Source organism: Momordica charantia (assembly GCF_013281855.1).
Source record: "Momordica charantia cultivar OHB3-1 chromosome 7 unlocalized genomic scaffold, Mcharantia_2.0 BLBB01000007.1, whole genome shotgun sequence".
Taxonomy (NCBI): Eukaryota; Viridiplantae; Streptophyta; class Magnoliopsida; order Cucurbitales; family Cucurbitaceae; genus Momordica; species Momordica charantia.
The window spans coordinates 10,569,734-10,582,510 of record NW_028275165.1 but is presented as its reverse complement, the minus strand read 5'-3'; the positions used below and the strand labels follow the sequence as shown (position 1 = coordinate 10,582,510).

Here is a 12,777-nt window from a genome sequence, read left to right as displayed (position 1 = left end):
AATGACTAAGGCTGATGCTACCATGAAGGATGTGAAGGATTACATGGGCAGAAATGACGTTACGGTAAGAAATTTAGAGATGCAATTGGGACAACTTGCGAATGAGGTAAGGACAAGACCCCAGGGTTCATTTCCAAGTAGTATAGAAGAGCCAAGAAGAAGAGGAAAAGAGCATTGCAACTCCATTGCAACAAGGAGTGGACTAACATATGAAGGACCTCGAATGCCAGATGAATCTTCCCCTAGCCCTTCGAGAGAGAAAGACACACAGGCCGTACCTGACAAAATAGTAGAACCAGAGGTAAGTGTACCGGTTGCCCCATAGGTAAGTAACTCTAGACTGTTGGGTGTGTTGCCCTAAACTCGTAGTTTGTATTTTGTAAAAACGAATGTCTATTTAATAAAGTTTTATTCAATAAATTTGTTGTTGAATCATAGCTTTGAATTGTCCAAAATCCAATAAACTAAACATCCAAGGTTATTTGTGATGTAATCGGGACAGTATATATACTGGGTATATAGTTGATATACGGGGTATATATTTGATATACCCCTCATATATGAATGGATAATGTCCCGTGAATAACCTAAAGGGTCTATAGTATATGGATAAGGCTGGGTACCTTATCCTGGCAACACTATGGATACGGCCCACTCTGTAAAGGTTACAGACGACTTGATCCAGGTCGTTCGTGTGGAGACATGCGAGTGGGGGTATCCTATACAATAAGTTTGTATAAGACCGGACCACGGAATAGGCAATCTTTAGATGTAACACCGTTAACTAATAGGTTGCTATTTCTTAGGATGACCAGGCAACTCATTCTCAATCCTGAGTGAGTTATGGACTCCTGCCCGTGAGGGCTCGTCCTTTGATCTGTATGGGTGAGAGTGGCCCGAGTCGCCGACTCAACATTCCTACCATTTTGGGGACGAGACCAAGTGGGGAACTGGGAACATAACTTCACAAGATGGAATTCACTCCTCCCCGACTTTAGGGGAGTAGATGAGTGTTCCCTTAAATGCTGACTCCGAGACTTGAACAAGGGGCCCCACCCTCTCATTGGCCGAGAGGGACTTCCGGTTATTGGTTGGACCATAACCGGGTTGTTCATTAGAGGAGCAGTGGTGTTTAAGGAGTAAGATGTAACTCAGGGGTAAAACGGTAATTAGACCCAACTTGAGTTACGAACACTCGTGAAGGATTGACTCGTCATTAATGGTCGTATATCCATGGACACGAAAACATTTTGCAGTGAAAAGAGTGCAACTGCGGGTCTTTAGTGGAATGACCCGTAGTTAACGAATCTAGATTAACTTGGTCAATGAGTTTGACCGATTAATCTTGCATCGTTGGAGCTTCTGATTTGTAGGTCCATTAGGTCCCCTTGCTAGCTCATAACGGGTAATACGAGGATCAAGTTTTTGGAAGAATTTGAATTGTTCAAATAACTTAAGGAATTATATGTATATTGATACATTATAATATATAGTTAATTATAAATTAAAACTATATATTATGAGAGAAACTATTTGAATGAGATTCAAATAAAATTAATATGAATAAGATTCATATTAAAACTATAGGATAAAAATAATGTGCATAAGATGTACATTAGAACTATAGATTATACGGGAGAAATGTTATAGAATATGATTCTATTTTTGTGATAAATAATTAAGTGTTAATTATTTATTTGATTTATATATATATATATATATATATATTAATTATTAATTGGATTAATAATTAATAATTATTTATTAATTAATATGATTAATTAATAAATTGATTTTTATATTTTAATTATTATACATATATGCTATATATATTAATTATTTATATATAAATATATATATATTATTAATATTAATAATATTAATAATATTAAACACCCCTGCAAAATTGCAGGGGAGTGGGAGGTTAGTGTGACGTGGGGAATTGCCCCACGTCACCACTTCTGTTTTGTTTTTGCAGTTCTGCAAAAACACAGAACGAAGAAGAAGAACCTTACCCATTTTCTCTCAATCAAGAAGAACTCTCTCAAGCTCTCCCTCTCGTTCCAAAGGATTGCTCCCACCAGCACGATCCCGAGACCCAAGAGGATAGCTAGGAAGACACAGTGGTGGTGTTCGAGGGAAACTCGTTGAAGAAACGTTCTTCAAAGGTTGGAATTTCCCCTGTATTTTTCTTCTGTAAAATTGGATTTTGTATCCCAAAAATCAGCAACGAAAATCCGCTTCCGCTCCGGGAATCACATCCCTTCATAGACCTCCTCCTCCTTTTCCCCAGCGTTTAATAAAGAAAACTCAGGATAGTAATTTTCGGAAATTTTTGGATATCTTGAAACAACTACATATTAATATCCCTCTAGTCGATGCTCTTGAACATATGCCTAATTATGCTAAATTTCTGAAAGATATCATCTCTAGGAGAAAGAAACTAGGAGAACACGAAACAGTGGCGTTAACTAAATGTAGTAGTGATGCCTTAGGGAATCCACTACCGGTTAAATATAAAGATCTTGGAAGTTTCACTATCCCATGTTCAATAAGAGGGAAAAACTTAGGGAGAGCACTATGCGACCTCGGAGCGAGTATAAATTTAATGCCCTTATCCGTTTTTAGGAAACTTAACATAGGAGAAGCTCGCCCAACAACTGTAACCCTCCAATTTGCGGATAGGTCCATAAAACCATAGGGAAAAATAGAGGATGCCCTAGTAAAAGTTGACAAGTTCATTTTTCCTGTAGATTTCATTATTTTAGATTGTGAAGCAGCCTTGGAAGTGCCAATAATACTTGGGCGACCATTTCTCGCAATGGGTGATACAATATTCAACGTAAGGAAAGGCGAGATTACAATGAAAGTCAATGACGAGCAAGTAACATACAATGTTCTGGATGCCATGCGGCTACCAGATGAAGTAGAAGAATGCTCGACCATCAATACAGCTAACCCTGTTTCTATAGAAGAATATTGTGATTTGATGATTGCAGGTTTGGAACAAGAGTTACAAGAAGCAGAGGAAGTAGGAAACATAGCTACCTCAACATGGCCAATAGAGAAACCTGAGACAGGAACATTGACCAATGAAGGAACCAGGACCATGCAACCTTCGATCATTGAGCATCCACAACTGGAGCAAAAACCTCTACCTGATCACTTAAAATATGCATATTTAGGAGAAAATGAAACTTTACCGGCTATTATATCTTCATCATTATCTAACGAGCATGAAAATTTGTTATTACAGGTGTTATCAAGTTACAAGAAAGCTATTGGATGGACCATAGCAGACATCAAGGGAATTAGCCCATCGTTTTGTATGCATAAAATACATTTAGAGGAAGGAGTAAGTAACTCAATTGAACATCAAAGGAGATTGAACCCCAAGATGAAGGAGGTTGTGAAGAAAGAAATTCTCAAATGGCTTGATACAGGAGTAATCTACCCAATAGCAGATAGTAGCTGAGTTAGCCCAGTTCAATGTGTGCCAAAAAAGGGTGGCATGATGGTCATATCAAATGAAGCAAATGAATTAATCCCATTGCGTACTGTAACTGGATGGAGACTGTAACGCCCCGCGTTACTCAGGTCCGGCCCTACGTTACTCAGGTCAGGTTACCCTCGAGTCCCGGGGGTTTCTTCTCAGAGATAATTTTAAATTTATCTAATTGCTCTGTGTCAGTTCTTTTGAATTACTGTAGTAATTGTTGTGAGTTATTGGTCTTATGTATGTGTTTAATGGTTGTTGACTGTGAGTGTGTTGTCGTGGCACTTGCCTGGGTCGTTGGGCCGATTGCTTAATTCTATTAGGAGAACTAATTAAGTATAGGGAGGTGAGGTCTGCATTCATAATCTTTTGGAGTCCATGGGTCTTATTTTCTTTCATTCAATTTTAGTTAAATGGGCTTTATTAGAAGCCCAAAACTTATCCAAGTAGGGGCCTTGTGTGGATTTGTCAAATGCCCAAAAAAAACCCTAGCCATTTAGAAATTAAAGCAAAGAGTTATAAAGAGAAAAGAGAAAAAAACCCTAGCTTTTTTTTTCCCATCTTCACGTTTAGCCTCTCCCTCCTATAAAGCTGCTTCACGACTTCGACGGCGAGCCTTCCTCCGACGACCACAACCGGCGACGGCGACGGCTCCATTCCACGGCAACGGGCGCAGCAGTGTGTTCGAGAACAACGGGCGACGTGCGGCGTTGGCGCGGCGGTGTGTTCGGACAGCGGGGTGTGCAGCGGCGGCGCCAGTTCGTGGCAGTGGCGGCGTCCGTTCGTGGCAACGACGGGTAGCGACTCCGTTCGTGCTAGCGGCGTGCGGCGGGGTGTTCGAGAACAGTAGGCGACGTGCGGCGTTTGGCACGGCGGTGTGTTCGGACAGCTGGGTGTGCAGCGGCGACGTCCGTTCATGGCAGCGGCGGGCGGCGACTCCGTTCGTGCTAGCAGCATGCGGCGGTGACAGCGGGGAATTTCAAACAGTGGAGTTTTATAGTGTTTTGGCGACTACCCACACCTGATAACAGCCCAATCTGCGAGACCCACGCCCCGTCGACTAGGATTGGAGCTACCCGCACCTGAACGAAATCGTTTCTGGCGGTAACGAAGCATTTATAGCACCTTAGAACTAGTTCGATGGCTGAAACTTCTATTTAATTTTTTTTTCTTTTTCCTTGTTGTTTAGGTGTTGAATCGACGCGTGTTTTGGAAGCCTAGCAGTGTGTAAGTAGTACCGGGGGGGGGGGCGTGTGTGAGTGAATGTGTGCTAAATTCCTTGGATAAGTCTTTGTGTTATTGTTCGCGTTAATCTAGATTTGAATGTCTGTTACTATTGATTCTGGTTGTCTTTTGTTCATTGAGATGATTCTGAAGAATGGATTCTATTATAATTGTCGACGTTAGATTTGGTTATGACTGAATATTGCCCGTTGTTGCTGAACTTGTAGTTGTGCTGGCTAAAATGTTGTGAAATATCTGTGGAAGTCTATGTTTCTGAGTATGACTGTTGTGTCGGTGTTTCTGAGTATGTTGGACAGTTTCATGAGGATATCCTTAGTTGAGTGATTTGTACAGGTTGCTTGGTTTCGTTTAGAATAAACCATGTAATTAAGGCGTGCATTATACTTGTTTGTTGTTGTTGATAGGCTTGTTGCATCTGTCGTATGGTACAACGTTGGTGTGATGTGCTACACGTGTGAGTAGGATACCGAACTTTTTGAAAAGTTTGGTTGTGGTTACTAAGGCCTAGTTGTAGGAATATTGTGTCTACCTTAATGTGTAGGTTGCTGTGTCAAGCAGGATGGGTCATTGTGAGTTGGAACCCTTGTTGGAAGCGAGAGGTGGGTTCGTCGGTGTTGTATGGTTCGGGTAGGATGTTGAATGAGGGTTAAGCCCTGTGAGTAAAGAGTCGGGGTCTGATACGTCTCTATGGGTGTCGAGGCTCCGGGTACAAAAGGTCGGGGGTCGATACACCATTTTTGGTTGAGATGGGTGTCGAGGCTCCAGGTACAAAGGGTCGGGGGTCGGCACGATGAGTCTAATTGAGACTAGCCTTGATTTTATATGGGGTGGAGGCCAAGAACCAATTCGTTGATCAGATGTCGGTACCTTGGGAATAAATGTCAGGAACCGGTGTATAACCCAAGACCTTGGGAATAAATAGCAAGGTCGAACGCCAAGCTCATATGGGGGGCTATCGGTACCTTGGGGATAAATGTCAAAGACCGATGCGCCTCGAAGGGCTAGCCTTGGAGCATTAACTCAGGTTTGGTACAAGTTGTATGTTGAAAGGGTTAGGAGCTAGCGGGTTGTGCAAATCAAAGCCACGATAGTTCTAAAGTTGGTTGGAGTGTCGAGAGGTCACTTTACTGTTATTAGTTCTTGATGTTTATTACTTAGATTGTTGTGCATGATGCCGATGTGATTGTGAGTATGCTGTTTGGTGTCTGATTGGTAAGGACTACTTACGGAGTATATTATATACTCACCCCCCCCCCCACCTTTATGTTGTTGGTTTCAGGTGTGAACAGGACCCTCGGTCGTGGTGATAACGTGGAGAAGGCTTGACCGGGAAGTGACCACTAGTTATGTTTTGTTAGGATAGTTGGACTGGGATTTCCTTGTCTTCGGGTTAGAAACTTAGTGCCAGCATTGTCAGAGTTTGTTGACTCGCGGGGCGTTTCTTTCTTTTGTTGCATGTTTTTGTCCTTTTCTTTTCATTTCATATTTGTTCTCTACCGAGCTGTCAGCTGCCCGGATTCATTATTGTTGTTTAAAACCAGGTTGAGTTGTTGAATTGTGGAAGCAAATAATTGTAACTTTCTTTAATTGGTTTTAGCCACTGAGGCGAATTGCGGGTTTTCTAGGATCCGGTCTTTTTCTTAGTTTGGTTACTAGCCATTGAGGCCAATCTGAGTTTCCAGGTGTCCTTTTTGTTGTGACTGAAACCCCACAGGTTTTTCCCCCATCTCATGTTCCATTAATGAAAAGAAAGAAAAAAAAAGTGATTAGTTATGGCAACAATACCCCATACCTTGTAGTGATTTTGGGGGCGTTACAGAGAGTTTGCATGGACTACCGCAAACTTAACAAGGTAACGAAAAAAGATCATTTCCCTTTACCATTTATTGACCAAATGCTTGATCGTCTCGCAGACAAAGAATTCTACTGCTTTCTCGATGGGTACTCCGGATATAACCAGATCACAATATCCCCGAAGACCAGGAGAAAACAACATTCACATGCCCATACGGAACATTTGCATTTCGAAGAATGTCATTTGGTTTGTGTAATGCACCAGCTACATTTCAACGGTGTATGATGGCAATTTTTTCTGACATGATTGAAAATGTGATTGAAATTTTTATGGATGATTTTTCAGTTTTTGGGGATTCATTTGAAAATTGTTTAGAAAATCTTGAAAAAGTTTTAGACAGATGTGAGAAAACAAACCTTGTCTTAAATTGGGAAAAATGTTATTTTATGGTAAGAGAAGGTATTGTTTTGGGACATAAGATTTCCAACAAAGGTATGGAAGTAGATCGGGCAAAGATCGAGATAATTTCAAAACTGCCCCCACCTTCATCTGTTAAAGGTATTCGTAGTTTTCTTGGACATGTTGGCTTTTATCGACGTTTCATCAAAGATTTTGCAAAGATTTCAAAACCTTTATGTCGATTGTTAGAAATTGATAGGCCATTTAAATTTGATGAAGAATGCATGAACTCATTTAATACTCTTAGAAAAGCATTAAGTTCAGCACCTATCATAATAGAGCCTGACTGGAGTTTGCCATTTGAGGTAATGTGTGATGCAAGCGATTATGCAGTAGGAGTCATGCTAGGACAACGGAGAAATAAAATTTTACATCCAGTTTACTATGCCAGTAAAACCTTGACTGCAACTCAGCTTAATTACACCACCACTGAAAAAGAACTATTAGCTGTTGTTTTTGCTTTTTATAAGTTCAGATCATATTTAATAGGCTCGAAAGTTATTGTGTTTACTGATCATTCTGCCCTAAAATATTTGTTTGCAAAAAAAGATGCGAAGCCAAGGCTAATTAGATGGATTCTACTTCTTCAAGAATTTGACTTGGAGATTCGAGACAGGAAAGGAACAGAAAACCAGGTGGCAGACCACTTGTCTCGATTAGAGTCCACTAATCAGAACGAACCCTCAAAAATTAGGGAACATTTTGCTGATGAACAAGTCCTTCAAATTAATAATGTTCCATGGTATGCAGATTACGCAAACTTCGTGGTAAGTGGTATCTTGCCTTATGAGTTCAACTCGCAGCAGGTAAAAAAAATTTTGCATGATGCTAAACACTATAGGTGGGATGAGCCTTATTTATATAAATTGGGTCCTGATAATATTTTGCGCAGATGTATAGCCGAGGAGGAACAAACAGAAATTTTGAATGCATGTCACACGTCCCCGTATGGTGGCCATTATGCTGGACGAAAAACGGCCGCTAAGGTATTACAAAGTGGTTTTTTTTGGCCCACATTATTTCGAGATGCCCAAAAATTCGCCCAGGTATGTGATAAGTGTCAAAGGGTAGGTAACATATCCCAAAAAAATGAAATGCCTCTTAATCCAATTTTAGAAGTAGAAATTTTTTATGTTTGGGGCATTGATTTTATGAGACCTTTCCCACCATCATTTGGTAAAATGTATATCCTGTTGGCAGTTGATTATGTGTCTAAATGGATAGAAGCCATAGCAACATCAGTAAATGATGTTAGAATTGTTATTCAATTTTTGCAAAAAAAATATTTTTACTCGTTATGGCACTCTACGATGCTTAATTAGTGATGAAGGAACACATTTTGTTAATAGAGCAGTGAGTAAAGTATTAGCAAAATATAATGTTCAACATAAAACTGCTACTGCTTATCACCCACAAACCAATGGTATGGCTGAAGTATCTAATAGGGAAATAAGAACTATTTTAGAAAAAACGGTCAATACAAATAGAAAAGATTGGGCAATTAAACTAGATGATTCATTATGGGCATATAGAACTGCGTTCAAGACTCCTCTCAGTATGTCTCCTTTTCGAATGGTATTTGGTAAGGCATGTCATCTCCCTTTAGAATTAGAATATAGAGCATATTGGGCTACTAAAAGACTAAATTTTGATCTTATTGCTGCAGGTGAAGAAAGAAAATTGCAGCTAAACGAACTTGAAGAATTTAGGCAGTTTTCGTACGAAAATGCCAAAATGTATAAGGAAAAAAACAAAACAGTGGCATGATCGGCGAATAAGGCGCAAGCACCTCCAAGTAGGTGAGAAGGTTCTATTATTTAACTCTCGACTCTGACTGTTTCCCGGTAAGTTAAAGTCCCGATGGTCCGGCCCATTCAAAATCACGAAGGTATATCCTCATGGGGCTATCGACTTAGAAGACAATTCGGGTAATATTTTTAAAGTTAACGGTCAAAGAGTTAAGCCTTATTTTGGAAATAAATATGATAGAGGTAAAACCTCTATTTTCTTTTTAAATACATGAATGATTTAATCGGTCCCTCATTTCATTTTTTGAACTGGATGGGAGGGGCACTCGATGTGAATTATTTTATATTTTTAGTTTTGAAGTTTCCTTTTATTAAAAAAACAAAAAATTTTAAGGAAAATTTGGATTAAAAAAAAAAAACTAAAACAACTTTTTCATTCTTATTTTTCCAAAACTGATATATACATATATATATTATTTATTTATTTATTTATTTTGTTTTAAAATAAATAAAAAAAGGGACAAATAATTAAAAACAAAAGGCAAAAATCAAGTTTCTCTCATCTTCTTCTTCACAGACCCCTCCCCCCCCCCCCCCCGTTTTTCTCATCATCTTTTTCGCAGACCTAGAAGCCACCATGGGAACTTCGCCGTCGCACTCCCGGAGCTCCATTTTGTTGCCATCGTCTTCTCTAGTAGGTCGTCGGCGTTTTCAATTGTCCGATGAAGACAGCCCGTGGCCGCCTGTCGAAATCCCCCGCCGCAGGCGTACCTCTACTGACCACCGTGGCCGTCGGCGACTCACTTCTAGTCCAGGGGTAAGTTTGATTACGCCCAAACTCGAACCCTTTGAAGAGGCTGTTCCAATTTCTGAAGCCCGACGTCGAGCCCTAAAAAAACCCCTCTGTACTATTTCTCCAAGTATGGGGGCGCTTCGAAATCCATGGTGGCCTGAGTCCAAACAAAAAAAATTAAGGAGGGATTCAAATCGGAAGATACTGATTTTAAGTTCCGATGAAGAGGATGAGAATGATTCGACCCATGATTCTCCTATGCTACTACCACAGTGGACCCGAACACTTGCTCGAACTAAATTAGCAGCGGGACACGCCAAGAAGGTAAAATTTACGCATTTACCTACTGATTTCGTTGAAGGTATGTTTCAGGATGACAATGTTGTTGTTGGTAATGTGATTGGGACGAAGCAAGATAATGCGTTGGCCACAACAAATGCCTCTGTTGGTCCAGAGAATGCGGCTGGCACATCAGATGGTCAGTTTCGCACATCAGAGAAAGATTGTCCTACGGCGCCATTGAGTCCTAGTTCCTTGAATGATGTACTATTTAATTCTAATGAGTTTGTGAGTAGAGACGAATATGAAGTCGGGGGGAGTGTTTCGGTCGAATCGCCAAGCCAAGGCATAGACACTGATAGCGTTGATAAAGTATCCCTTAATGGTGATGATAGTGATGTGCGATTAGTGGAGGAATCAGAGGGAACAATGACATGTGTAAGGACAAGGTCGGCAAGGGCTATCAATTTAGAATTACCCATTCGGCCTAGGACACGCGCTGCTTTAGCGCGATTGTCGGTGGGTCAATCATCACCCGGAACAGAGGACAATCCCATGATCGAACATTCCAGCTCACCATCTATATCAAGACCACCCAGCCACCGTCGAGTTATCAACCTCAGCAAAGCTGATTACGAGAGGAATCTGGCTAAGTTTAAGCACCGTAAAATATGGTAAGAACGCGGTTTTCAAACCAATGACCCTGCATTACCTCCATTCATTAAGGAGTTTATCAATCGACGTTCTTGGCAACAGTTATTGGCTATCCCTACCGTTTTGGCAACATCAGTGGTGAAAGAATTTTATGCGGCACTACATCCGGAGTGTAACTATCGGGTTCCAGTTCGAGGTAAACTCGTTTGCTTTAACCAGAAAGATATTAATAATGTGTATGGGACCACAAGAAGTCGAGGAGAAGTAGGAAATCAGTTGATTGCCCGACCTTCATTGAGTCAACTGGAGGATGCCCTGAAGGTGGTAGCAAAACCGGGGAAGTTACTGATGAAGGAGCCTATTGGTTGGCAGCTAAATATCTTTCAGAGGAAGCAACGATTTAGCTTCGAGTGATAAAGAATCGACTCCTTCCTACCATACATGATACTACCGTTCAAAGCAAGTGTGTCATGTTATTATCATGCAAGGTATAGGAGTTAACTATGGTCAGCTAATTCGACATTGCATACTTGATCGGGCTACCCGGTCGGCCGGCATGTTGTTCTTTCCAAGTTTAATAACAGAACTATGCATCAAGCAAGGTGTCCCTATCGCTCCTGAAGAGTTCGAGAAGTCGGTCGGGGTCATGCCTATTCCTTCGATCCATAAGATTCGAGCTTTTTCCTACGTCCGAACGAAATTGTCTCCAACGTATAATATTCACTGGACTCCGCATTGACCAACTTCTTCACCGACTTCTTCACCGTCATCCGAAGTTGTACTCCTTCGCGCTCAAGTACAACTTTAACTACTCATGTACAGCGCTTAACTGCTCATTTGGCACAATACGACCCAACTGTCCCGGCGTTTCCAATCAACCTGGGTGGTGCCTCGACTTCTCAGCCACCTCCACATGGTGATGATTCTACTGCGGAGGATGATAGTACATCAGGGAGTTTCTAATCTTTTGTTGTTTTCTGTTTGTTTTAGTTCTTTTAGCCGTACCGGAGAGTAGGTGTTGATAGTAGTCGTTTCTTTTTGACGCTTTATGAACTTGTTATTTTGGGAAGCATGCTGCCAAGTTGTGGTTGATTGTATTTTTGTTAGCATAAACAATAGGACTGCATGCTGCCTGTCTTGTCCCTTTTGTGTGTTCTCATGTCAAGTCAACAGTGTTTTTTTGTATCCACCTGCCGTTTGTGAATTTTTGAATGAATCAATGTTTCCCCCATGCTTCCTTGTGTTTTTCGCATGTCTATGATGACCGATAGAACCACGTTTTTAGCTTTCCTTTCTCCTGTCTTGATCAAGCCATGATTCATTTGCCACTTTCTTTGTTTGATAAATCCCGTTCTGCCTCTTTTTGACATAAACTTTGAACGTTTTCATCTGTTAAGAGAATCCTTGTCCTTAGTGTTCAAAATTTTTTTAGCCAAAAAAATTTCACACTTTTAACAGTGCACTGTTCCCTTCAAGTTTGAGGGAGTGGCTCCTGAATTTGGTATTTAGTTGAGTACCTAATCAGATTTTTATTGTTTCAAAAAAAAAAGAAGAAAAAAAGAAAAATATATATATATATATTATATATCCATGGGATGCTCGTAGTATGATGGTAGTGACTTTGATCTAGCCTGACTTTGTGTAACTCATTAATCAACAGGCTCGGATTGGTTACCAACCTAGAGAATCTCATGAGTGATGTTTATGTCTTCAAGTCTTTTTGTGCTAAACAAGTATTTTGACATGAATGGAAGTGTGCATAGTCTCTACTAGATAGCAAAATGTTTTGAGTTGAAAACCAAGGAGAAGTGAGAACTGTTTTTATCTTTTAAACAGAGTTGGTTTTATGATGATTTGGCTTGAGCAAGGTAGTAGGTAGTCGAGCTTTCACGTTCCTCCTGAGACGCCATATGTACAAAATACATGGTTCGTGCTTAACGCTGGTTCATTTACATAATTTGCGTGCGAATTGTTGATTGCTAAATGCTGTTTTCTTGCTTGGGGACAAGCAAAGTTTCAAGTTTGGGGGTGTGATAAGTCTTGAATTTTAGGAAAAAGTGTATACAAATTGTGCATGTTTAGTGTCTTCTGAAATTAAATACATATGTTTCATGCATTGAATCCGGTATAAATGGGACTATTTCTTAGGAAAGACTTGTAGACTTGGTTTTGGATAAATAGATGGAATTATGAGAAAATATATGTTTTATAGGGAAAAAGGAAGGAAAAAGCAGCAATGCGCGGTGCAGATGACACAGAGGCTAAAGTAGCAGCGATGCGTCTGGCGCATCCCAACACTCCAGAAACT

The 12,777-nt window shown here is 40.4% G+C and overlaps 1 protein-coding gene across 1 annotated transcript in view; it reads left to right on the top strand.

Annotated features, from left to right (window-relative positions):
- The window catches only part of LOC148210329 (uncharacterized), a 165,358-nt gene extending 157,378 nt beyond the window's left edge, over positions 1-7,980 (top strand). The window contains 3 exon segments of the mRNA XM_088126293.1: positions 6,655-6,711; positions 6,714-7,801; positions 7,888-7,980. Of these exon segments, the coding sequence (XP_087982419.1) occupies positions 6,655-6,711; positions 6,714-7,801; positions 7,888-7,980 (1,238 nt within the window).
- Positions 7,981-12,777: the final 4,797 nt, after the last annotated feature.